Source organism: Podarcis vaucheri (assembly GCF_965113315.1).
Source record: "Podarcis vaucheri genome assembly, chromosome: 15".
In the NCBI taxonomy this organism is placed as follows: Eukaryota; Metazoa; Chordata; class Lepidosauria; order Squamata; family Lacertidae; genus Podarcis; species Podarcis vaucheri.
Window position 1 is genome coordinate 16,469,571 of NC_138753.1, and position 26,794 is coordinate 16,496,364.

At 48.6% G+C, this 26,794-nt stretch overlaps 2 protein-coding genes across 2 annotated transcripts in view; both read right to left on the reverse strand.

Moving 5' to 3' along the window:
* FSIP2 (fibrous sheath interacting protein 2) overlaps positions 1–22,122 on the reverse strand; it is a 43,386-nt gene extending 21,264 nt beyond the window's left edge. Inside the window, exons 1-14 of the mRNA XM_082201331.1 lie at positions 22,037–22,122; positions 21,014–21,153; positions 20,338–20,482; positions 20,064–20,174; positions 18,629–18,773; positions 17,675–17,779; positions 17,351–17,496; positions 16,730–16,787; positions 14,187–14,786; positions 13,198–13,319; positions 12,553–12,631; positions 7,908–7,989; positions 7,224–7,260; positions 10–6,826 (exon numbers count right to left, since the gene is read on the reverse strand). Coding sequence (XP_082057457.1) covers positions 10–6,826; positions 7,224–7,260; positions 7,908–7,989; positions 12,553–12,631; positions 13,198–13,319; positions 14,187–14,786; positions 16,730–16,787; positions 17,351–17,496; positions 17,675–17,779; positions 18,629–18,773; positions 20,064–20,174; positions 20,338–20,482; positions 21,014–21,150 — 8,584 coding nt within the window. The 5' untranslated portion in view covers positions 21,151–21,153; positions 22,037–22,122. The remainder of the gene's footprint in view (positions 1–9; positions 6,827–7,223; positions 7,261–7,907; positions 7,990–12,552; positions 12,632–13,197; positions 13,320–14,186; positions 14,787–16,729; positions 16,788–17,350; positions 17,497–17,674; positions 17,780–18,628; positions 18,774–20,063; positions 20,175–20,337; positions 20,483–21,013; positions 21,154–22,036) is intronic.
* Positions 22,123–23,037: 915 nt separating this feature from the next.
* LOC309520143 (fibrous sheath-interacting protein 2-like) lies at positions 23,038–25,111 on the reverse strand. The gene is made up of 3 exons (XM_082201614.1): positions 24,842–25,111; positions 24,129–24,254; positions 23,038–23,228 (listed from the first exon to the last, which is right to left on the reverse strand). The coding sequence occupies exons 1-3, from the start codon at positions 24,947–24,949 to the stop codon at positions 23,058–23,060; spliced, it is 405 nt and encodes a 134-aa protein (XP_082057740.1). The 5' UTR covers positions 24,950–25,111; the 3' UTR covers positions 23,038–23,057.
* Between the last annotated feature and the right edge of the window lie 1,683 nt (positions 25,112–26,794).

Genomic DNA, 26,794 nt, shown 5'->3' on the forward strand with positions numbered 1-26,794 from the left:
GAGACTTACCTTTTGGCCGGAAGGCAATCAGCTCCTTGATGACACTCAGGACAATATGGTTGGCCAGCGTCTGGATCTCGCAGAGGTCTGGGACGTGGAAGCAGGCGAGGAGTTCCAGGTCTTTATGCCTGTCCGGACTCTTGCTTTTGAAGATGTACTGATTGCTCTCCCACTTGGAAAGCAAATTGCTCCCTTCCTGCATGAAGAAGCAGCTTTCCTCCGTCGTTGCCCTTTCGCTGGAATCACTTTGCCTCTTATCCCACCGGCTGAGCAAGTCGTGCGCCCCGGGCTTGGAGCCCTCCCTCAGCGGGAAAAGGTGCATGTTCTTCTCGTAGCACAAGGACTCACTCTCCACGCCAAACTCACAGAGAAGGGTGTTGACAATTTCTTCAGCGGCGTGGCCCAGTTTCAGAGGGCAGATGGCGGAACAGCAGCCGCTCTCTGGTGCAGGGCCTCTGGCAAAGGGCTCGTGCTGGTGCATGGTGCCAACCTTGCTCCGGTGCCCTGTTTTAGTGTGTCTTGGGACAGCCTCGCAGTCCCCTGTTTTCTTAAACAGCTTTTCCAAAATGGTCCCCTCAGGAATGGAGCTTTGCCTGGGGAGCCAGTTGTCCTCCGGGAAATCTAGCTGGAATCTGTTGGAGACCCTGTCCTGCCTCCGTCTTCCAGAAGGCCGCACCCTGGGAGCCGACAGGCAACCTGGCAAGCACTGGTGCCTCTCTGGCCCCACGTGAGCATCCCACTCCGAGTACCTGAAGACGGAAGGGAATTTGGAGGCTGTCTCCTCCTGCCCCTCGGCCTCTTCTTCTGAATAGATCACCATCCCTGGGACGTTGATTGGGGGGAAGCTATCCCTCATGTCTACCCTCCTGATTTTCTTGGACGTAGTTTTCACACTGCCTGGCGAAGCGGCGAGATCCTGAAAGAGGGTTTTGTCCTTGGCAAAGGCTCGCCCCGACATCTCCAGCTGCAGGTTTTCCACCATCAGCTCGGACGTGATCTCGGTCAGGCTCTCGTTGCAGCGGTCCAGCATGACGCTGATGGTCTCGCTCAGGACAAGGCTCTCCGAGGAGCTGCAGAACAGGGTGGCTTCCTTCTGAGTGAGCTCCCGGTCCAGGGTGTGCTTGATAATTTCCAGGACGCTGCTGACAGCATTGTTGGCATAAACGTTCAATTCAGCATGGAGCATCTGCACCTGCCGGATGGCTGTCTCAATGCACTCCTTGGTGACGGCACTGCCCATCCTGGAGAAGTCCAGGAAGTTATGGGTCGAGCCCAAAGTTGGCAGCCCTCCTTTCTCTTTCTCCCCCTGCAACTTATTCCGAAAGCCGTCCATTGTGGTTTCCGCCACATTCCCGACCTGGGCCGAGAGAGAATCCAAAGAGCGGGTCAACTGTGCAAACGAGAGGCTCTCCAGCGGGAATTTCACAATTTCCAAAAAGTTGCACCGGAAGTCCCGCCTGAAATGCCGGGCGACAAAGGTCTCCAGCATGAGGACGGTGCACTCCACTGTCTCCTTGGCTATCTTGTCGATTGTATCCATGGCCCCCTTCAGTGAAACATTATAGAAAGGGAAATCGGGTTGGGTGAACCGGTTCTTGCGGCCTTTGGGTGGGACTTTCCTCCCCGGGAACCCGTCTGACGTAGCAGGAATGCTGCTCATCAGACACTTATGCACATTCTCAAACACACTGGCCACAATGTCCCTGGCAACTGAGCCAATCTCGGCCTGGGAATCACTGTGGAAAAGCCCCGGTGCCTCCGATCTCTTGAAACTGCAGCAGAAGAGCCTCTCGTTCAGCTCTCCCTGCATCTTCTTCAGGATGCAAACAGATGACTCAAGATCTCGGGTCCTCATTAGAACCTCGCTGACGATGCTCTCTGCCACTTGCAGCATTTTGAGGGTTTCGTTGATGTTTGCGTCGGTCAGCGGCTGCTGCTCAAATATGTCTTTCAAGATGCCTTCCTTGGGGAGCACTTGCTTGAGGTAAGTCAGAAAGTCCTCGTAGAAAAGGCACTTGGGTTTACCCCGGATGTCCTTTGTGGTTGACTCAATCTGGAGATACATCTGCCCATTGTCCATCCTGAAAGACTTTGCGGTGGTGTGTTGGTGCACGTGAGAATGTGGGCCGTCAATGTGCAGGTCTTGCACAATGGAATGCACCAGATCACTCGCAAGGGAGATCTGCTCCGACGATAAGGTGTTGACCCGTAGTATTGTCCGATGGTAATCTTCGGTTTTGAAGTCGTCAATGATGGTTCCAAGGACTTTGCCAACGACATCCTTTGCGTACACTGTCAAGTCTGACTTGCACAAGCTCGCTCTCATCGGGGAGGTTTCAGAGTCATCAGAGAAGGCTTGGGGCCTCCCTGCCATGCCGTCACCACCATGCATTTCATACTGGAAGCCGGAGTGCCTCCTCCGCTTCTGCTGCATAGACTGTGGGAGGACCTCTTCCAAATTGGATGTGGCAAAGCAGGCAATTTTGTTTAGCACATTCTGGACCAGTTCTTCCCCAATGGTCTGTGGTGTAGGGTGGAGTTGGGAAAGGGCCAGAGTCATCTTCTGGATCTCTGATTTCCCTGTAGGGGAAGATGCCTCCACAGATGGGTCTTTTTCTCTGCCTGAGTTGTCTCCATCCCGTGAGCCAAACAGCATTTCCATGACAATGGAGTAGATCTTCGTGAACACGCTGTCTACAATTTCACCAGCTACACTCCCGGCATTTGCCTGGGAGATGGCATCTATCATCCCATTATAGGCAGAAGACTTTGATTCGGAACCAAAGCATAAGGAGTCTGTGCGAAAAGACGGTAGGTGGCCCAACTCACCCACAACCTTTTGGGTCACCTGGTTGAGGACATCTTCAACTCCTGTCACCAGTGGGAAACCTCCTTTCTGCCCCGACGGCTGCTGCCTAAAAATCCTTTTCAGAACCCTTTTCTGAACCTCGTTTTCCGTCAGAGCTATTTGGACAGACAAAATCTTGAGCAGGTCATTCATGAGCTCATTGGCAGAGGCGTTTTCTTCATACGGGATGATGTTCTGGCAAGAAAGCATCTCCCGTTCCAGGTCCGCCTGGATGACTTTCAGGATGGTACTGGTCAGTTTCTCAGCACAGAGTCTCAAGTTGGACAGGGACTCTTGGACGACAACTTTGGCTTTTTTGCGGTGGCTGCCCGCTTTGCCCTCTCCGGCTCTCGGCTGACCATCTGTGGCCAACTCAGATTCCAGTTTCTCCTCGGCGAACAGCTCCAGCCTGTGGGAAATGTTGTCGACTAAGTATTTTGCCATCCTTTCTGGGGAACATTCCTTCAACTCCGATAGCTGCTTGGTTCCAAACTCTGCTGCCTTTCTGCCTTTTGCCAGGCCTGGAACTTTGTGGCGATCTGCTTTGTGATCCAGGAAATGGCTCCTGAGTCCACCCTTGGCCTCTCGTCCAGCCAGCTGAGTGAGAGGCTCAACAGTCCTCTGAATAAGGTCAAAGAGGAGGCACTGGAGTCGGCCAGAAAGGGCTCCCCTCGTATTCAGAACAGTTGCAAGGCCAGAGCTTAGATCTTCAAGCACAATGTCCACCACGTCATTGGAAACCAGCGAGACGTCGGGTTTCCCCACCAAAGGAGCAGAGGGGACTTTCTTGGCGCTGAGCATTCCTGCCTTAGAAGTCCCAGGTGTGTGAAGTTTCTCGGTGGCCAAGGGAGAAGGTGAAGCGCTTCCCACATCCAACATGACAGTCTGGTAGATTTCATTTAAAAACATCTCAACTGTGTTCTGGATTTGGGCCTGGATATCTCTTTTGTAGTCAGGGTTCTTCCTGAAAAGTTTCTCCAAAATGCTATCTTGCCGGGGTAAGGAGCACTGCACTTCCGAAGGGGCAAAGACCATCAAAACCAGGCTGACAATCTGGCTGGCGGCGATGCTTTCGGAGAATATAACGGGGGGCATGGAAATCTTCTCCACTTCCCTGTCCAGCCCATGCTTCAGGCTCTTCAGCACCATCTTGGCCACTTCCTGGGCATATGGTTTTAAGTTCGCGTGAGACGACCGCAGCGCCTTTTCCTTCCCACCTAAAACAGAACTGTTCAAAATGCCTTCTAAGCAGCTGGGCAAACCCCCACACTGATTCGCCAGCATCCGCCTGAGTTCCTGCTGGATGGCAGAGGAGAAGTCTGAACTGATGCATGTTTTGAGGTTTTTCATGTCTGAGCAAAGCTGGGATTCCACTTTGCAGGTGACAAAGGTTTCCAGCTTTGAGATAAATGTTTGCACCAGGTCATTAGCCAGGTCTGATTTGGATGGAAGGCGATGCTCAGGCTGGCTAGCCCTGGCTGAATCTTCTGCAGCGCTTGTGGGTCTGCTCTGTGTTTGCTCCTGGGCAGGTCTTGACTGACAAGCTGCCTCTGGTTCTCTGAAATGCACCGTCGGTGGACTTTTGCTGGCGTCTCCAGGTACATTAAGAGGGAAGATATCGGTGATAATCAGACTCGAGTGCCTGCTTCGGATGCCCTCCGCCTCAGTTTGAGTGGCGCGTGAGATCTTCTCGAACGCCGTCTTCACCAGATCGCAGGCAAAAGTGCTGACGTCTGCGTCTGGGATCACGGCCTGAGCCCTGAGCTTGGCAGTGTGCCCTTTAGAGGCTGGCTGCTCTTCAGGCGGGCATCGACTGATGTCCATGTGGGCAAGAGACGGAGGAGGAGGGCCAGGGGGCCAAACAGGTTGTTCAGCCCAAATATGCTGGAACATTTCATTCAAGAGATTCCACACGGTCCGGATTATCGGAGATTGCTCTTCCTCCTTGAAGTCCTCTTCCATTTTCTGCAAGGCCTGCTCCAAGGACCACTCACCAGCTGTGGCCCATTGTCCTTTCTGCTGACCTCCGAGAGACGAGAAAATGGCGTCTTGGACAAAATGCTCCATGTCCTTTTCTGCACCTTTTGCATCAGTCCTGCCCTCTTTTTCCGCTTCAGCCGATTTGGGGCTGAGTCTGTTCCACTGCCGGGATTCCAGCCCAAAGCTTTCATACCTTACTTTATCCGGGGCCTCTTCTGTCAGCAGCACTTGCCGCTCCTTGTTCACCGATGACAAAGTCCCATCGGGTTCCCTTTTCTCTTTTTCCTCCGCTTCCATCTCAGAATAAATGACCATGCCAGGGACATTAACGGGAGAGAATGGCTTCCTCGGCGATTTCTCACCTGACACATGTGTGGCTCCCGTCACCGTCGCGGCCTTGGGATCAGGAGAAGCTCCGCGGCTGGGAAGCTCCCCCTGCAATCTGAGGCAAGGTCTCGGTTTTGCCGCTGGATAAATACCCTGGAGTTTTTCTGTACTCAAGCTGTTGAACACGTCATTGATTAGCTGAAGCACAATCGAGCTCTCCCTGGTAGGTAGTGTCCCTTCTGGGCACATTTGCTTCTGGATGAAGTTTAAGATGCTGGCAATCATCTCTTCCACATACTGGAGGAGGTTTGTCTCTGAGGAAGCAACCGTTTTGGAAACTATCTTGCGGATGGTGTCCTTCACTAGGGCGTTGGCTGCCTCGGACTCTACCGTGTGCGGTGGGACTGATGCACAAAGCTGATTCAAAGGCATCCCGATGGCTTTAATCTTGGCACACAGTTCAAACTGGGACACTTTTGTTTGGCTCGAGGTGGCGAACACTTTCAGCTTCTCAATGATAATCTGGACAATCTCCTCCGCAATCTCATACGTCGACTCGAGGGACAGGGGCATCCGAGACCGCCAGAAGGACGGGTCAGGTGCAGAATGCTTCCCGGACGCCATGACGCACATGACTTTGCACTCGGCCATGAAGCCGTCCTTGGAGATGGTCTCAAAATACTTCTTCTGAGTGATGGAGTGCAGCTTGCTGAGCATGCTTTCCACAATGTCAGCAGCCACGAAGCTGGCGATCCTAGAGACTGACCCGGCGACTGGCTGGCCTGAGGGCGGGCTGCCTAAAAGGCTTTCGGAGATGGATTCCAGGAGGTCCTCCATGGAAATGCTGACGGAGCAGCCCTGGTCCACCAGTATCATTTTGAAAACGTCGTCGAGGATAATGGCCGTGATTTTGGTGAGGGGAAGTTTCAGCTCGGCAAAAATGCTCTTGAGGTCCTTCAAGCAGATGCCCTCTCTCTGGTCTACAGGGCCATGGGGAGGAGGCTTTTGTTCTCCTTCCACAAAGGAAAGCCCTTCTGTGTCCGTGGTGGTGGTGCCAGTCGTGGTAGTTGTTGTCGTATCTTTGCCAAAGAGACCCCTCGACACCATGCACTTGCGCTTGCCGTGATACAAAGCGCCCGGCTTCTCAGGGCCGTCGGCGGGACCTTTCTGCATCTGGGTGATCTGGCTGTCCGATTTGGAGCTGCGCATGCTGGCGGTGGTGGACAGCAGCCCACAGTGCTTGGTCGGGGACAGAAATATGGCCGTCTTCCCTCTCTTCAGCTTCCCTTTGATGAGGTCAGCGTCCAGCGAGACCTGGGTGCTCTTGGTAAAAGAGGTGTAGGAGGACTTGGAGGAGAGCAGGGAAGCAGGCTTCCCGCTGATGGTCCGCAGGTCGCTCGAGGTGGCGGGCTTGATGCTGGTGTCCGTGAAGCTGACCTTCCTGGCGGACATGGTGGGGAGGGACCTGTAGGTTTCGTAGAGGTCCTCGTTGCAGCTGCTGCAGCTGCTGGAGTTGTCCGAGGACAGCACAGACTCTTCGGAGATGGTGTACACTCTGGTCCTGACCCGCTCTTCAAACTTCGTGAGGGCCGGGTAGAGGATGCTGGTGACGGCCGACACGACCCAGGTCATTATATTCTGGATGATGCTGTTAAGCTCCGGAGCAGAGATCTATTATGGAGAGGGAGTGGGTGAGGGAGAAAAGGGGTTATTGACTTCACATGCAGAAGACACTGGCTCAGGTATGATGTTTAGGGACGGTCCCTGAACAGAGCACCCAACATTTTGATTTTCATCCAAAAGTAGTCAGATAGGTGGGAGGCTCTGAATTCGATTGGGTGGCAAAACTGTGGGGGCATAACCCCTCCCCGTGCAATGTTTTCCCAATCAAAACCCAAGGAGTTTGTAACCAAATTTTCCATCCACATCCTGAGTTTGATGAGTGTTTCAGCTATGCTTAGATATGCAACTGGACACCATTTCAAATCAAGATGGCAGAATGAACCTTTTAAAACTGCTCAGTTCATCCACTATGAAACGTATCAGCACAATTCATGGAGCAACCTACTTTTCCTCTTAGGCTTTCCCGGATTCCTGACTGGTCACTGAAAGAAAAGGGGGGAGGGGGGTAAAGAAAAGAAAAAGAAGAGGAAGTCAAAATGTTGGAGTGAAGTTGTATTTCCATGTGCCTAGGCCTGGGCCACTTCTTTCAGGGGTGATCTGGCCAACTTGCGTACCAGTAGTATCACAGCAACAGCTTCCTGGCCCAAGCAATAATTGAGACAACTCTGTTGTGGCCAGTTCTGGTATAGAAGGGGAAGGGAACTCTTGGGATGATTTTTTTTTCCAGAGCAGGATCAATCACATCCATCAACCAGAGCCCAAGCCATAGCTCTGGCAAGTGAACAAGGCAACAACAAGGCTTTCAAGTTTGCATGTGGCGGATTAGCATAAGGAAAGCAGAGGATGGGGGGGGGGGAATAACCAAGCAGAGGCTAGACACATCTCGCCTTTTCTTGAACGGGGTCCCTACTTCTCACTAGCAGTTTGAACAACAGTACTTTCTTGAAAGATGGTCTGCATTTCTAATTAAAATCTAATTGCTGTATTTCACTTGGCTGGCAGGGCTGATGTGAGCTGCAGCTGGGGGACATCTGGGAGGCAGTTACATTGGCTACCCATTCTCTAGAGTAGAGGAGAACTGTGCAAATTCCTTATCATGCTTCATTCCAATTCTCTCTGGGGCACTTACGAAGTAGAAAGCAGTTGGTGGATATAAGCTGAGTAAGAGGACTCAGAATCCTCATTTTCCTGAGATGTTGAGGCCATACGCTCTGCAAGAGGAGATAGACCTTGGGGTTAATAATCCTGTCAGGGTTGCAATTACAATCCAAGCTAGTGGGGAAACAGTGAGGGAGGGGGCACATGGGGCAATGCCTCTCCCCCTTTAGCCCACTGTATGTGCCCTGCCCAGGGCTTTATGCGTGAACTGAAATAAACTTGAGGCCTAGCCTCTCTAATTTCAAAAATCAAGCCTGCACAGGGCATATCCAATCTGCTTCAAGACCACAAATTTGCAGGTATAATTTGAACAGAGAAGGCCTCCAATGTGTTTAGCTCTGTGAGTTGCATTGCCAAATCCATGATGGGAAAGCTACATTCAGTGGAGACCTCCATTTCTAAGCTCAGACCTGGGTCAAGACATGGGCTGGCCACACCCTCCGCCAGGGCTTGACTTGTGAAATTAAAGATCCTGGGACTCAAATCTGCCAGGAACCCATGTTCTCTCCCACTTCTTCTTCCCCACCTCCAATCCCATGGGAAGCTAGTGGTAATATGATGGTTACAAGGGAAGTCACCAGAGCATGTGGAGTACAGTGGTCAAGTCACCTCTGTCCAAAAGAGGCTGGCCCTAGCGAACCAGCTGGAGCATGAAAAAGGCGCTCTGAGTGACTGAGGCCACCTGAGCCCCCGTGGACAGGGCTGAAATGCATTTCCCACTTCACAAGAATTCAAGCAGACCCTTTTTCCATTTCATAGAATCATAGAATCATAGAGTTGGAAGAGACCACAAGGGCCATCGAGTCCAACCCCCTGCCAAGCAGGAAACACCATCAGAGCACTCCTGACATATGGTTGTCAAGCCTCTGCTTAAAGACCTCCAAAGTAGGAGACTCCACCACACTCCTTGGCAGCAAATTCCACTGTCGAACAGCTCTTACTGTCAGGAAGTTCTTCCTAATGTTTAGGTGGAATCTTCTTTCTTGTAGTTTGGATCCATTGCTCCGTGTCCGCTTCTCTGGAGCAGCAGAAAACAACCTTTCTCCCTCCTCTATGTGACATCCTTTTATATATTTGAACATGGCTATCATATCACCCCTTAACCTCCTCTTCTCCAGGCTAAACATGCCCAGCTCCCTTAGCCGTTCCTCATAAGGCATCGTTTCCAGGCCTTTGACCATTTTGGTTGCCCTCCTCTGGACACGTTCCAGTTTGTCAGTGTCCTTCTTGAATTGTGGTGCCCAGAACTGGACACAGTACTCCAGGTGTGGTCTGACCAGAGCAGAATACAGTGGCACTATTACTTCCCTTGATCTAGATGCTATACTCCTATTGATGCAGCCCAGAATTGCATTGGCTTTTTTAGCTGCCGCGTCACACTGTTGGCTCATGTCAAGTTTGTGGTCAACCAAGACTCCTAGATCCTTTTCACATGTACTGCTCTCAAGCCAGGTGTCACCCATCTTGTATTTGTGCCTCTCATTTTTTTTGCCCAAGTGCAATACTTTACATTTCTCCCTGTTAAAATTCATCTTGTTTATTTTTGCCCAGTTCTCTAATCTGTCAAGGTCGTTTTGAAGTGTGATCCTGTCCTCTGGGGTGTTAGCCACCCCTCCCAGTTTGGTGTCATCTGCAAATTTGATCAGGATGCCCTTGAGTCCATCATCCAAGTCGTTGATAAAGATGTTGAATAAGACCGGGCCCAAGACAGAACCCTGTGGCACCCCACTAGTCACTCTTCTCCAGGATGAAGAGGAACCATTGATGAGCACCCTTTGGGTTCGGTCAGTCAGCCAGTTACAAATCCACTGAGTGGTAGCATAGTCAAGACCGCATTTTACCAGCTTCTTTACAAGAATATCATGGGGCACCTTGTCAAATGCCTTGCTGAAATCAAGGTAGGCTACATCCACTGCGTTCCCTTCATCTACCAGGCTTGTAATTCTGTCAAAAAACGAGATCAGGTTAGTCTGACATGACTTATTTTTCAGAAATCCATGCTGACTATTGGTGATCACAGCATTCCTTTCTAGGTGCTCACAGACTGTTTGCTTAATGATCTGCTCCAGAATCTTCCCTGCTATTGATGTCAGACTGACTGGGCGGTAATTATTTGGGTCCTCTCTTTTCCCCTTTTTGAAAATAGGGACAACATTTGCCCTCCTCCAGTCTGCCGGGACTTCGCCTGTTCTCCAGGAATTCTCAAAGATGACTGCCAGTGGTTCTGAGATCACATCTGCCAGTTCTTTTAATACTCTTGATGCAGTTCATCTGGCCCTGGAGACTTGAATACATCTAAACTAGCCAAATATTCTTGTACTATCTCCTTAGTTATTCTGGGCTGTGTTTCCTTTGCTGAATCATTTGCTCCAAATTCTTCAGGTCGGGCATTGTTTTCTTTATCGGAGAAGACTGAGGCAAAGAAGGCATTGAGTAGTTCAGCCCTTTCTGTGTCCCCTGTTTGCATTTCACCATCTTCTCCTCTGAGTGATCCCATTGTTTCTTTGTTCTTCCTTTTGCTACGAACATACCCATAAAAGCCTTTTTTGTTGCTTTTAACCTCTCTAGCAAGCCTGAGTTCATTTTGTGCTTTAGCTTTTCTGACTTTGTGTCTACACGTGCTGGCTATTTGTTTGAATTCCTCTTTGGTGGTTTCCCCCCTTTTCCATTTTTTGTACACATCCTTTTTTAATCTTAATTCAGTTAAAAGTTCTTTAGATAGCCACCCTGGCTTCTTTAGGCACCTTCCATGTTTCCGTCTCATTGGTATTGCCTGATGTTGTGCTTTTAGTATCTCCCTCTTAACAAACTCCCAGCCATCATGAACTCCCTTTCCTTTTAGTATTGTTGTCCATGGGATCTCACCCAGCACTTCCCTAAGTTTTATGAAGTCGGCTTTCTTAAAGTCAAGAAATTGAGTCCTAGTATGCTTGGCTGCTCCTTTCCGCTGTATAGTAAACTTCAGAAGAGCATGATCACTCGCGCCTAATGATCCTTCCACTTCTACCCCACTAACCAAGTCATCAACATTGGTTAGGACCAGATCTAAAATGGCTGTTCCTCTTGTTGCTTCTCCCACTTTCTGGATAATGAAGTTGTCTGCAAGGCCAGTGAGGAATCTGTTTGACCTTATGCTCTTGGCTGAGTTTGACGTCCAACAAATATCCAGGTAATTGAAGTCCCCCATTACTACTATCTCCCTTCCTTTTGCATGCTTGGCCATCTGTTCCAGGAAGGCATCATCTATGTCCTCCGTTTGGCTTGGGGATCTATAGTAAACTCCCACAATGAGGTCTCTGTTATTCTTCTCTCCCTTAATTTTGACCCAAATGCTCTCACTTTGGCTTTGAGGATCTAAATCTTGGATCTCTTCACAGGTATACACATCCCTGACATATAACGCCACTCCTCCTCCTTTCTTGTCTGGTCTGTTTCTCTGAAATAGATTGTATCCCCCCATTATTACATTCCAATCGTGGGACTTATCCCACCAGGTTTCAGTGATGCCTATTATGTCATATTTAGTTTGCTGTACCAAGAGCTCAAGCTCATCTTGTTTATTTCCCATGCTTTGCGCATTAGTGTACAGACATTGAAGTCCATTAATCATTCCCCCGTGTCTCTTATTTAAGGATTTAAAAGAAGGTTGGGGAGCAGAGAACAGGCTCAAATCAGTGGGTGTTTATATATATACACACACATTCTAGAATCATAGAATTGTAGAGTTGGTAAAGGTAAAGGGACCCCTGACCATTAGGTCCAGTCGTGGCAGACTCTGGGGTTGTGGCGCTCATCTCGCTCTATAGGCCGAGGGAGCCGGCGTACAGCTTCCGGGTCATGTGGCCAGCATGACTAAGCCGCTTCTGGCGAACCAGAGCAGCGCACAGAAATGCCGTTTACCTTCCCGCCGGAGTGGTACTTATTTATCTACTTGCACTTTGACGTGCTTTTGAACTGCTAGGTTGGCAGGAGCAGGGACCGAGCAATGGGAGCTCACCCCGTCGTGGGGATTCGAACCGATGACCTCCAGATCGGCAAGTCCTAGGCTCTGTAGTTTAACCCACAGTGCCACCTGCGTCGTCCCCTGTAGAGTTGGGACCCCAAATGTCATATAGTCTAACCCCCCACCAAGGATCATCTAGTAGTTCAATCTCAGTTAAAATATCCATGACAGATGGCCATCCAATCTCTGCTTAAAAACCTCCAAGGAAGGGGAGTCCACAACCACTGGCAGAGGAAGGGGGATGCGGTCCGCCCCGGGTGTCATCCCTGAGGGGGAGTGACATTGTCGCCCCGCCCCCTGGGACACTGACCCCACCCCTGTGGGTAGCTAGCCCTGCCCCCGGGTGCACAGCATGTGCGCCACTCCGGGTGCTGGAGCAACTAGCTCCGCCTCTGTCCACAACCTCCCAAGGGAGACAGTTCCACTGTCAAACAGCATATGTCAAAAAAAACAAAAACAAAAAAAAACCACACACACACACACACACACACAGCAAACACCACACCATAAAGTATGAGATGCCTAGGATACTAAATGGCCACTTCCGGAAGCCTGGAAGGCAACCAACCTGCCTCTCTTGCCATGTGGGGCCTGTGTTCAGTATGCTCTGTACCTATTTTGCTCTTCTCCACTCTCCTCTTCTTGCTTGAGCTCCTCTCCTTGGGCTGACTTTCCTTCTCACTCTGGGCAAACTAAAGCAGACATTTAAAAGCAGAAGTATGTGTTAGCATCCGCTGAGAGTCTCCTGCGGCTTTGCCAGATGAATTTTAAGCCACCCCAAAGTTTGAGGAATCCCTTTATATCTTACTCTTTTCCTCCAGGGTCCCCCTCCTCTAAATTTTTATCCATACAACAACCCTATAAGGTAGTCTAGACTGGGAGGCAGCGACTGGATCCCAAGGTAACAACACCCTGTGGGCTTTGTGGCTGGCTGAGGGATTTGAATCCTGGTCTCTCCCAAGTCCTAGTCCAGCACTCAAACCACTATGCCTCACTGGCTCTGAAAAATAAGCTGTGGGCCCTTTAAGGATTGTAGACGGCCTTCCAGGTGGGGCAGAGCCACTGGAAAGAAAGGTCTTGAACCTTCAGATTGTCTTTGGTCCTTGGCTGAGACAACATCTCCCATAGGTCAGCCAGCAGATGATCTGTTCCACTCTCCCCCACACAAGCCCTAGCAACTCCCAACCCATTTTGAGCCTGATGCTACTTCCTCTGGGCAGCTTTGAACTTTTTGCCGTGGAGCATTTCAACCATGTACCATTAAGGTTGCTCGCTTCTTCTGCTTCCCTTTGCTAGAGCCCTCGTTAACAGTATGATGGGGGGTGGCTGAAGAGATGTTGGCTTTGTTGGAAGGCTTCGAGGATGATCGATTGGACACTCCTAGAACAAAAGAGGGAGGCATAACTGGCATTTGAGGCACAGAGATCTGGAAAACCTTGACCTTGGCTCCTTGCCCACCCAGGCGCTCCACTGGCACCCTGCTACTGATGCTGCAATTCTAGGGTTGCTTAGCAAGATCAATATCTCCCCGTGCCCAAGATCCATCTTTCATATTCACTGTAAAGACCTGCTCAGCAATGGTCCTCATCAATGTTAATTAAAAGATTCCTGTTTGCAGAACTTAATGGTTTTGTTGCTTTCTGTTCAGCACAGCTGGAAGATCAATAGTGAGTTTAGCCTGTGAATTATCCCTTATCAGCCCCTTCAGCATCTCCTTCTGACCTCTCCTTGGTGTCCCACCAACAATCCCTGGGGTCTGAGCTTTCCTCCCCTGGGGCTTCTCTGGCTTGTGTCTCCCACTACTCCTCTTTGTCTAGCCAGTCCCTGACAGTTGCAGTGATTTAAAAGCAGAGAGTGCTGTTGTTGCACTCAGGTATTGCTCAAGGGCTTCCCACTTTAGCATCCAGCTGACCACTGTGAGAGCAGGACGCTGGGCTAGATGGGACATTGGCCTGATCAGCAGGTTTTCCTGACGTTCTGCATGTGCATAAGGTGTATGCGTCACATAAAGCTGTGTGGCAGCAATGGGCTAACTCTGTCCCCTGTTTCTGCTCCAGTGCCAGTCTGTGGGTAAGAGCTTGGCAGGGAGACTTCCACGCTCAGGGAAGCTCCCTGGGTGTTTAAACACCTGGAAAACAGAAACTTTTGCAAGCACACAGAATCTGATCTGCAACTTTCCTCCCTGCCCTGTATATATATTTCAGGTCAAGCTTTGATCCTGCCACTCCTCCAAGCCATTAAACTTACCATCGATGGGGACCTTGCCGCTGCCGCCGCTGCCTCCGTGCTTGCTGCTGCTGCCACCACTGGAATCGTAGCCACCGGTCACTTTCCCACTATGCCTATACAACCGGCCTGAGCCAAAGCCAGACTTGTTGCTGCAACATCCGCCGGAACCACAGCAGGACCCCTTGCTTCCGCAACCGGCCGATCCGCAGCAGGACCCCTTGCTTCCGCAACCGCCTGATCCGCAACAGGACCCCTTGCTTCCGCAACCGCGTGAACCGCAACAGGACCCCTTGCTTCCGCAACCGCCTGATCCGCAACAAGACCCCTTGCTTCCGCAACCGCCTGATCCGCAACAGGACCCCTTGCTTCCGCAACCGCCTGATCCGCAACAGGACCCCTTGCTTCCGCAACCGGCCGATCCACAGCCTGACATGCCACCCTCGTTGCTGATGACTCCGCCAGAGGCAGAGGGTGTGATTTTCGAATTCATGCTTTCTGCAACACTGGAGGCAATCTCTGTCGGCGGGTTGGTGTTACTGGTCAGCGACGTGAGGTCTTTGGCGGAGCTGAAGGAAACTTTGCTGCTGCCGCCGCCTGGACCAGTGATGGCCTCGCCCACTGCACAGGATAAAAGGTGACATCTAAGATGGGTGAGTTTTAATGTTGGAAGCTGCCCTGGGACAGTAGGGTGAAGGGCAGGCAATAAATAAATGACAGCTCGAGATTTTGGTGACTTGTTTTTAAGTACTGAACCTGAAAATGTAAACAAACTGCACAAGCCAAGCCTTTGGTGTCATCGGCCTTGTCCTGTGGAACCCTCTGCCACTAGAGATCCAGCAGGCAGCTTCTGTTCCAACCTTTTAAATGCCTGATGACAACTTTTCCATTTCACCAGGCCAATTAAGCATACATCTCCCACAATGGTCTACTGGTGTTTGTTTTTAATTATTTTGCTTTCAACGTGTTTTTAATTTCTTATGATTTTACTGTATGGTTTCATATTATTTTCTGCTAGGGGGAGTGGGAACTTTGGAAGGAATTTAAAAGGGCATACAGTGGTGCCTCGCAAGACGAAAAAAAATCTGTTCTGTGATTCTCTTCGTCTAGTGGTTTTTTCGTCTTGCGAAGCAAGCCCATTGAAGGATTAGCGGATTAGCGCTATTAGCGGCTTTTAGCAGCTTATCTGCTGATCATATCAGCTGATAAGCGGCTTAGCGGCTTAGAAAAAGGGGGGGGGAATCCAGCAGGAACTCGCAAGACATTGTCGTCTTGCGAAGCAAGCCCATAGGAAATTCGTTTTGTGAAACACCTCCAAAAACGGAAAACTCTTTCGTCTAGCGAGTTTTCCGTCTTGCGAGGCATTCGTCTTGCGGGGCACCACTGTATTATAAAGTTCTAACAGCCTATATTTCCGCGCTTTGCTTTGCTGCATATTCAGTGATTTTAAATCTTGGCTGGGGTTCTCTCACCAAAGTACTTGCCCCAAACCTGGAACTTGGCATCCAGGGAATTCTGTTTTTATACCTAATTTTTCTTTCCCAATGAATATTCCCTGACTCATTTAATCTCCACAATGACCCTGTGATGGAGGCTAAGCTGAGAGGGGCAGTGACTGGCCCCCAGTATCACCCTAGGGAGTTTCGTGGCTGAGTGGGGATTTGAATCCTGGTCACACCCAGGTCTTAGCCCTGTAGGATAGATAATCAGCCTCATATAACCAACATGCTTATGTCTAATTAATGCATGAAGGGGTTAATGCCATAGAGTAAGCTGTCCTGTCAGGTTTAGCTAGATCACTCCCCATCACATTGGGAGGAAGGTAATCGAGCCTATTGTACTCCAGTCAATCAGAGAAGCTCAGCACGTGAAGCGGTTTTGATCTGGTTGCTCGTGCTTAACCACATGGCTCTAACAAGCCTTTCTTGTGTTCATATACCCATAATTTAGGAACTTTCACCACTGTGTAACTAAGCCAAGTTTTATTGCCTCTGGTTTTTTACTGCTGTGTGAAAAAGCACATGAACCTGACATTTGGAGAATTTGTAAGTAAACAATTTTTAACATACCAAATGTATGGTCTTTTACTATGCTGGGGGAAGAGAGGGCTATTTTGGAGGGCATATTTTAAAGGTATAACAGCCTATATTTCCATGTTTTAGCTTGCAGCATGTTTTGTGATTTTAAATTTCTGCTGGGCTTCTCTCACCAAAGAGTACTCACCCCAAACTTGGATCTTAGCACCCAGGAATTCTCCTTTTATATAGCTATATTTTGCTTGCCAGCCAACAAGTCCAATACCCTAAGCCATCACACCACACTGGCTTTTGCCCAATGGGCACCAGGCGAGGCTTTTGGGGGTACATCTGTACTCAGAGATGCTGTGCTGGCAACCCCTGAATCAATCAGTTCAAGAATATCCCAGTTATTTAAGCCCTTGTCCCTGCCACCCCGAAATAAAACCAAGTTCTCCCAATGTTTCAGCAAAAGACACTGAAAACCCCACAGTCCATACCCTGCGCCCTCATCCACCTTGCGGAATGAGACCAGGAAGAGCCTCTCACCTGGCTCCAATTCAAGAATCTCCTTCTGTAGGTCTCTCTCGCTAACAGCACCTTCATGCTGCGAAGAAAAAGCAGTACAAAAGGCAGGCATTTTAACCGACTCATATGGGTTGGAACTAGGCTGCAACAGGCCGAAATGGGAACACAGAAAGAGCCATGCTGGATGAGTCTCAAGAACCCTCCAGCCCAGCACATTTTTTCCCTGGGAGGGGCCCTGCTGAATGGCCTGATGGAACAATTCCTGCATTGCATGCAAAAGGGGACCAGTACAACCCCCAATAGCATCCAGGTAGCACTGGGAAGGAGGGCATATTTTCCCCACTATTTATTTAGCAAGATTTATACACCACATATTAATATATATAAGCAGTTTGTAGTTCCCCAGAGACTGGTAATTCAAATTTATTCTGGAGGCAGAACAAAACCTCCATGTCATTATTTTGTCCAATCCTCTTTCATAAGCCCTCTAAACTAGTGACCATCACTGCATGCACTGTAAATGTTTGTTGACTGTTTCCAACATATAGATCCCTCATACAGCCAGGCCAGCTGCCCTCTTCCTGGGTCAGTGGCCTTGAGAGCACAACTCGGACACTGGATTCTGACCCCAGGTCAACTCACCTCCAGGGATGCAGCAGACTTGCTTGCGGCTTCCTCTGCATTGGGCAGGGCTAAGAGGGTTGCCATGGACTGCTTAGTCCCATTCTTCCCTTTGGCAGCGGACAATTGGCTCCCCAGCCTGGTCGCACTGGTGCTTCCTCCCGGAACTGGGATAGGTCAGAGAAGGAGAAGAGGTGGGAGTGAACGGCTTTGCAAGATGGGCAGCGGACAGGGGGCTTTGGACAAGTGTGAAGAACACCATTTGCCTTTCTCTGGGGGGGGGGCCTAGCTTTGACTCCGCTCCCAGTTTCTTTTCCCACCCACCCCCAAAAAAGCAGAATGTACCTTTTCGAAGCTCTGGTCCTTTCTTGTCCAGGAGGCTGGTGGACTTCCTCTCAATTGTTGAGGTCTTACTGGCCTCCTCGGTGCTTGTCTTGGGCAAGGAGGAGTCTTTAATCATAACCATAATCATAATCATAGTCAGCCTCTAAAATAGCTGAGATGTCTATGGCGGAGCAGAAAAGCCCCTGCATTTAGCCTCTGCATTTGACATGCAGGAAATGTATTTAATTTTAGTCATGGACAGTGCTTTTTTTCTTAAAAAATGTTTAGATGTACTCTCATTTTCCTACTCATATTGAGATACTGCCCCTCAATGAGGACAAACAGATTCACAAAATGTTTAGGAGCATGCGTACCCCCCAGAAAAAAAGCACTGGGTTTCATATTTCAATGGAACTCTCTCAGCAGTTTATCAATCCAAACAAAGGCACACAGCTTAAATTCTACATGTTGCTAATTTCTCTTGTTGAAAATATCACCGTTTCACCTTTTTTGCAAACTGCTTTGAGGGAGTTGTCGTTTTTTTACAATCAAGTGGTGTATAAATTTTATGAACTGAATAATAAGGCAAGAAAAGGAAAAGGAAACTTATACGGTGTATCATCTAAAACAGGCGGAAACCAGCAACAGGGAACGGCTGCAAAAGTTCTTAAAAGCAGCGCAACAAATCTACTTAAAGACAACAACAGCGGATTCTTTGCAGCTAGGAAAGTGAGGAAGGAAACAAACTGGAATGGATAAAGAGAGGACATTGCTTAACCTACGCATAAGACTTGAGTGAGAAAATCAGGATTGGGGCTCAAAAAATGGTTTGTCCAGGGGAGCCTTAGGGAGACTTGAAAGCATCCCAGGAGAAGAGTAGGAGAGAGAGAGAGAGAGAGAGAGAGAGAGAGAGAGAGAGAGAGAGAGAGAGCGCAGCAAGAAGTCATTCCATGAAAGCCGTTCCTGGCCATGTACCTTGTTTTTTAGCTGGGGGTCCCCGATCTCCAACGTCCATCGTGTGGACCATCTTGTCAGGAGGGAGCAAGAAGCCTTCTCTCTGGAAGCGTTCCTGCAGTTTCCTCAAGTGGTGAGCCATCTTCTTCTCAAGCATGTTCTGTTTCTGCAGGGTGCACAAAGGGCAGAGCCTCGTCACCGTTTCGGGATTCATTCCAGGGTCCTTTGTAACCTCTCATCATGCTGGATCCAAGGGGAGACATTGCCCCCCCCCAAGCTGGCAAAGGCACCACCCTTTTCATCTTGCACCACAGACACTCAGAAGCAGCATGAGAGAATTCTTAGTTTGCATGCCTCACCTCTTTTCAGGCTGGGGGTGGGGGGCTCACTAAGCATGCCCAGCTGGAACACACACAAAAAAAAACCCCAACAGCAAGCACTGGGTGCAATTCACAGACCAAGTTATTTGGCAACTGCCCAATGATGATCAGCTGGATAGCTCAGTTGGTTAGAGCATGGTGCCAATAACTCCAAGGTTGCAGGTTCAATCCCCTGCTGCATATTCCTGCATTGCAGGGGTTTGGACTAGAGGCGATCTAACAATTCTATGATTTGCCAGATTTTGCCCCTATGAACTGGGCATTGGCACCTTCTGTCTGTTTTCTGTGATGAATTGCTCATTTCTCCAGTCTAAACAGAGCAATTTTGCTATACCAAAGGGGAGCAAGTAAAAGGAAGCCAGTAATTAAATCACTCCCTACATAATGAACAGGAACTGACTGATTGAAGTACGCTTAAGGGACAACTCTGTACTCCATGCTTGATAGGAAGTACAAGGAATAAAAAAAAATTCCGACAAAAGAAGAATGGATACAAAAACTTATGGCAAAACTTACTGGAAGAATGATAAATCAGGATAACAAACTTTTTATGAAGGAATGGAAATGGTATATTGAATATTTACAAACAAATTGCAAACAGATAAAAACATTGGCAGGGCTATTGTAATAAGCTGCAGTTTTTAAAATATAGATATATGAAAATAGATGAATAAAAGAACGATTTAATATAACTTTCAATACACAGGGAATGATGATATAAAACTTAACGAATCGCAGAAAAAGGAGGAAGGAAGTTGATATTTGAAATGTCTGAATTATTATTAAATTGCTACTGAAATGTATATAAATGAAAATAATATTGTTTTTGAAAAAAGGAATAAACTTTTAACTAACATTGCAGGGGGGACTTTGCTAAATAAAGGCTGCTGTTGAGTAAACATTAGGGAAGGGTCTTGGCTAGGAGGATGGGAACTTCTGGATAATATAGAACTACGTAGATGGAATGCTGGGCAGAATCTCCTTCCAGCTGATTGTGGCACCCTACCATGACCACTCAGCTGCCAGCCAAGACCCACACAGATGCCAGCCACCTTCCCTGCCCCTCTTCCACTTACCCTTTTCAGCTTGTCTTCCTTGCTCTTCCTCCTCTGCTCTTCGATCCTTGCTTCCCGTTTAACGTCATCACCGATTTTCATCAGGAGCAGCATTTCCTTCTTCCTCCATTCCTGGGAAACAAATACTCATCAGCCATTGGTCACCTGTTTCTGTGCTGTGCCTCTTTTCAGCTGGGTGTAAAACAGCAAAGGGGACCCAACTCCAAGCAGCCCCAGTGGCCAGGGCAAATGAGGATGGGCGCCACCTCCTGTTCCAGCTTCCCTTTGTGGTTACCTCTTCCATTTTCTTCCGTAGGAGGAGCTGCTTGCGTTTTTCCAAGCCTTGCTTCTTTTTGTCGTCCTGAGCCAAAACGAGTTGTCGGTTCTCTTCTGCCAGCTGCTCCAGTTTTTCCAGCTCCTGGTTAATCAACTCTAAATATCTTTTTGAAGAAAAAAGGCAAAGGATTGATTAGAATGGCTTGGCTGGACCTCACCCCATTTCCTCTTCTTTGCTCAAGTTTCTCGGCTAACCTGGGGACTTCAGGTAAGCCCTGGAGGTCTGGCAACTTGATGTAAAGCTGAAAGCTCATTCCCCCCTCCCCGCATGCCCTCTGGTGGCCCCAAACCAATTTGTGGAAGGGTAAGAGATTGATTGGTTGTAGGTTTGAGCCCCACTTTGAGCTAAAGATTCCTGCATCACAGGAGGTTGGTCTAGATGACTCTTGTGGCCCCTTCCAACTCTTATGACCTGCAGTTCATTGTTTCGGCCCATTTCTCCTGCTTTTAATTCCTGTTTTTTCTTGCTGTTTATGCAGAAGAGGATCGCAAGAGAGGCTTCAAAGGAGCACCAGACCCAAGCGGGGCAGGCTGGCTTTGTGGTGTCACTCTGCAAACCGCACAAAGGTCCGCTTTAGACCTCATGTGCAAAAATGCCCTCTAGACTCCTCCCCCTACCCATCTCCTTCGGGCACCTGTTCCTCATCACGGTCTCCTGCTCCTGTATTGTGGGCCTCTCCTCTTTCAGCATCCAGTCCCGATATTTCGACGTGTCGGCGGCCTCTGGAAGATGCTGAGTGTCTTGGAGCTTGGTGATCTGCTTCTCAAGCATTTTCTGGAATTCAGAAGATTAGAGGGATGTGGGCATCAGGGCTTTTGCTTGGGACATTGCTGCCAGCAAGTTGTCACTTGGGGTCGGGTGAGCAGAGGAACACGTCAGACCAATTTAGAGGGGTAGGAGAGCTTAAAAGAATGCCAATATTTTTCACATCTGGCAGCCAATAGGCCCCTTGGGTTTCCAATAGTAGTACATGGGGTAAGGTAAAGGTAAAGGGACCCCTGAACATTAGGTCCAGTCGTGGCCGACTCTGGGGTTGCGGCGCTCATCTCGCATTATTGGCCAAGGGAGCCGGAGTACAGCTTCCGGGTCATGTGGCCAGCATGACTAAGCCGCTTCTGGCGAACCAGATCAGCACACGGAAACGCCGTTTACCTTCCCGCCAGAGCGGTACCTATTTATCTACTTGCACTCTGACATGCTTTCAAACTGCTAGGCTGGCAGGAGCAGGGACCGAACAATGGGAGCTCACCCCGTCACGGGGATTTGAACCACCGAACTTCTGATTGGAAAGCCCTAGGCTCTGTGATTTAACCCACAGCGCCACCCGCGTCCCTTTAGTACATGGGGTAGATGGATCTAAAAAGCCTGGGACACAAATTTTCACGGCCATCCAGCAGCTACGGTGGCTCATTTACCAGAGGTAATGTATTTGGTGTTAACTCTGGAAGCGTATACTCAATTCTGACCAAAGCACAATATACATCAGGAGCCCAAGATGGTGCACGTAGTTCTCCCATCCACATTTTATCCTCACAACAACACTGTGAGGTAGGTTAGGCAGGAAGTCATGCCTCTTATCAAGTTTGCAATATGCTCTTTGTTTGTAGCTGCTGAGCAGAGGCAGAAGGAGATCTTAAAAAATGGTCCCAAGACTTGCCTGTTCTCTGATGTAGTGTTTCTCAAACTCCAGCTTGAGGGAGGTCAGGTACTGCCTGTATTCATTGAATTCCTTCAGGGTACACACCACCTAGGAGGCAAAAAGAAGTCAGGCATTCATGGGAAAGGTTCTTTTTTTAAAAAAATATTTATTTGGTTTTTCAGATTTAAGTTTTACAATCACATATCCAACATACAACATAAAAACAAGATTCCAAGGAATCTCTTGGACCTCCTCCCCTTTGTGGGTCCTTTTGTTAATTATTTCCTCCTGCATCTTTTATGATAATCCAGATCATTTACATCTCCATTATGTCCAAAATTCACCATTAAACTATGTTATTCCAATCCTACTAAGTTAGCTGTTTAAGATGGTTTTTAAGATAAATTATAAATTTCCCCTATTCCTTATTAAAATTTTGGTCTTCCTGATTTCTGACTCTTCTGGCCATTTTAGCCATTTCTGCATAATCCATCAACTTAATCTGCTATTCTTCTCTGGTGGGGACTTTATCTTCTTTCCATCTCTCAGCCACCATGGGAAAAGGTTCAAGAGCCCTCTGTGCATTTCCATGCTCTCCTGCAACAGTGCCGACATCCTAAGCCCCTGTCTGAAATCTGTTTACTCAGAAGCTACAGTTCTTCCCCTAAGATTCTAGTCTTCATGGCTCTGGAGAGAAGACAGATATAAATATAAACACAGGAAGCTGCCTATCAATCCACCTAGCTCACAGTGGCTGGCAGCAGCTCTGTGGGGTTACAAGCACAGAGTCTCTCACAGCCCTACCTGGATATGCTACAGCCCTACTCCTTTAAGATGTTTTGGGGTTTTTTATAGGATTTGCAGCTTTTAATATGACTTCTAGGCTGTTTTGAGGTGACATCAATGGTGTTGTTTGTTGATTGCCTTCTAAAAAAAATGTTTCTGGCATGGTGTTGTTTTTTTATGGCTGTCATTTTGTAGTCCTGATTGTCTCGCTAGAAAAGCACAGGGACGTAGGGGCATCAATGCCTGAAGCAGCTCAACTTGCCTTGTTCTTGTCGGTGATGTGGCCTGCCTTTTTGAGCCTCCGCAGGTTGTCTTTCCGCTTGTAGTAGGCACGCAGGTGTGGGTCGTGGAGGCTCTTATAGCTGGGTGCCATGAGTTTGCAGTATGGGTCATTCAGGTCAAAAGTGGCAGATGGCTGGTAAAGCTGGGGATTGTTGTTGTTATTATTATTAATATTATTATTATTAATCCTATACCACCCTTCATCCGAAGATCTTAGGTTCACGGCATAAAAACACAAGATAAAAACATACAAAATGCACAATAAAAACAATAACAAAGCAAAACAATAGCCCCTCCTGTGCAGAGACACAGCGTTACATCAAAAAGGGTCAGGGAACGAGACAGGACATTCCATTCAAGTATCAGGAAGAATTTTCTGACAGCAAGGTCTGTTTGACAGTGGAATGGACTCCCTTGGGAGGTTGTGGACTCTCCTCCCTTGGAAGCGTTTAAGCAGAGGTGGGATGGCCATCTGTCAGGGATGCTTTAGTGGAGATTCCTGCATTGCAGGGGGTTGGACTACATGACCCTTGGGGTCCCTTCCAACTCTACAATTCTATGATTCTAACAAAGGATCTCTCAGACTCCAAGGTAGCCTTCTTCCCCAAGCTGTTGGGTCTCCAGGTGCTTGTGGACTACAACTCCCACCAGCCGCAGCTGGCATGGATGTCAGGAGTTGTATTCCAAGAGGGCGACTGATTGGGGAACCTTACTTTGAAGCGGGGGGTCAACACAGTTCCAGGTGCATTGCTGGTTCCACAGAACTAACTGCAATCCCTATTTGGAATGCTTTATTGTCAAGGACTGGAGCATGGCCTTTTCAGCAGTGGCTCCCCTTTTGCGGAACACTTTCCCCAGGGAACTTCACCTGAAGCCACCATTAAATATCTTTAGGTACTGGGCCATTCCCCGCCCCCTCAGTCAGGCTTTGGGATTTAAATTATCTGTGGTCTCGTCGGGGTGTGTGTGAGTGGGTGGGATGTTTTAGTCCCGCCTTTTAAAAATGTGGCTGTGTGTGTGCGCGTAGATATCCTCTGTTCACCTTTTCACCCAAATTGGTCCTGTAGAACATAGTGTTTGAGCCTGGCAGGAAAGGGATTTTGGTAAAGAGTGGCATGTCCAGGATCTGGTTGGGTCCCACGGCTGGCATCTGCTTCCCAGGCCCCACCTGGAAGAGTCAAAACATCCACGTGTCAGCAGGGAGAGGAGACCAGTTGCTGCAGTTGCCCATTCACTTCAGGGTTTCTTTAGAAAGGTCTCTTGAGGATGCAACAAAAAACCCACGCCCCGCCAGCGTGTGTGTGGTACTGCCAATTGCTTCACACAACTGCAGCTCCAGAAGCACACCACAAAGTTCCGGTAACTTATTTTCTAGCACATGTTTTCAAGCTACATAGCTCCTCTGCTGCTTGCCCAGTGTATTGGGCATGGGATAGGCCAAACAGCTTTGTGCTCAGAGTGTCAGTGGCCTAGGCTGACTGGCCCTTAGCCTGGCATCCTTCAGACCTTTTGGACTCTGATTCCCATCAGCCCCAGGCATTAGGTTGGGGGATTCTGGGTGGGTTAGTGGGACACAGAGCAAACCTCCCCCAGAAGCAGATTGATCTTCGGTCCCAGAATGTGGACAGGTGGACCACTAACTGTCCATTGCCTAGCCTAGGAACACGAGTCAGAGATTTCCCCTCCCCGGCTTGCATTTCTCTCTGGTTCCCCCTCCCTGACTCCAGCTCCAAAAGAAGATGGCTCAGCACTCACGTCTACAACGTCTTCGTCCGGTTCCATAGCTTCAAGCGCCGTCCTGGCACTCTCGGTCAGGTAATGTCCCATAGCTGCCTTCAGCAGCCCTCGGTTGGGGTACGTCATCTTGAGGTTCAGTCTGGCTTGTTGCCCTCAGAGGACATGGCCTCCAACTGCCACCTCCACATAGCCCTTCTAGAACTCTCCAAGACATTGTTAGCAACAGGGGAGTTCCACCAGCAGTTCTTTGTGGAGCTCTCAAGATCTTTGATGTTCTGTTCCGAGGGGGGAAATCCGGTGATGGAATCCACCGTTGCTGTCCGGATTCTTAATGACTCCAAAGCTCACTCACCTCTGCAACACAGAGGATGCTAGCAGGCTTGCTTTGCTAAACACTGGGGGTATTATTATTATTTTGCAAATATATTTGTTTCATTTTATAAAGCATACCAGAACAGTTATAACAACAGATTAAAAAAATTCAAAGTTGAGAAACAAAACTATAAAACAGGCACGCAGAATGAATGCAGTTGCACATGGGTTAAAAAAAACCAAGTCCAAGTAAATGCACTAATATTAGCATCATCTGATGATTAACACTAAAGTCACAGATCTGCCAAGCTTTCGACAAGAGTTGTCTTGAAATCCTGCTTTCTGGGCCTATTTAGTTTTCTATGTGTTGTATATATGTGTAAATAAGAGTGTATAGCCTAAGGACACCCCAGTCTCTGCTGACCTTTTTGTCCCAAGGAAACCAAACCCTGGGTAACTACAGTCGTACCTTGGTTTTCAAACAGCTTCGTTCTCGAACGTTTTGGCTCCCGAACACTGCAAACCTGGAAGTGAGTGTTCCAGTTTGCGAACTATTTTTGGAAGCCGAACATCCAACGGGTCTTCTGTGGCTTCCGATTGGCTGCAGGAGCTTCCTGCAGCCAATCAGAAGCTGCGCTTTGGTTTCCAAACGTTTTGGAAGTCGAACGGACTTCCAGAATGGATTCCGTTTGGCTTCCAAGGTACAACTGTACCTGGAACCGCTGGGTTTTCTTACCGCCCAGAGATTGGGTTGGTGTGCAACACTACTTTATCCTGAGGACTCACCTATGTGGACATTGTGCCTCTTGCAGATTGGTCACTGCATGCTGAAAGTCTCCTACACGTATTGATCATGGAAAGAAAGAGATGGCTCTTCCCATGCTACACAGTGAGCAGGAGGAATTGAATGTCCCAGTATGTGATGATGATCACTGGTCTCAGAATACCTTTAGAAAGGGGGATGGTGGAACAAATAGACAGAGGGCCAAGCCTGATGTGCTTGTTCGCTTGTTTCATAAAATTTATACACCGCCTGATTGTTAAAATACCCCCAACCACCTCAAAGCGGTTTATGAAGAAAATGAAACCATAAAATCAGTTAAAACAACTCCTTAAAACCAGCAACAAATTGCAGGGCGCATCTTAAGGGCACAATAGTGGCAGCTTTTCAAAGGATGATGACTTTGCAAAGATCTCTCATAAAAATACACACACATCGTATGAGGGTTCAGTCTGTGGAATCTGTGGATGGTTTTGTACCACGGTCTTGCTGCAATGCACCAGATCCCTGATTTACATGGCTTTGTTAACAGAGATAGATGTGATCTGTGATCTGGTGATGGTTGGGGGAGCGGGCAAAATATATGAAAAATTATGCCATTTTGCCATTTCCTGGTATTTGATACGTGTGCCTATTCTCCCTTTTTGTCCTCATACAGTACATGCAGTTTCACACTTTTTCCTCTCTTGCCTCCCTCCAGGACATTCTACTTTCCTCCTCCCTCTCAAATGGTTCCCTTTCCACCCCCACCTTCTCAGTTGCCCCACTTTTTGTCTGTGGGGCTGCATCCCCTGTCTCTCGGGAAGATTGTCACAGCAAGGGGGAAACCAGTGTAGGAGCAGCTGCTCCGGTGTTTGATTTCCTCTACCCTCCCCATT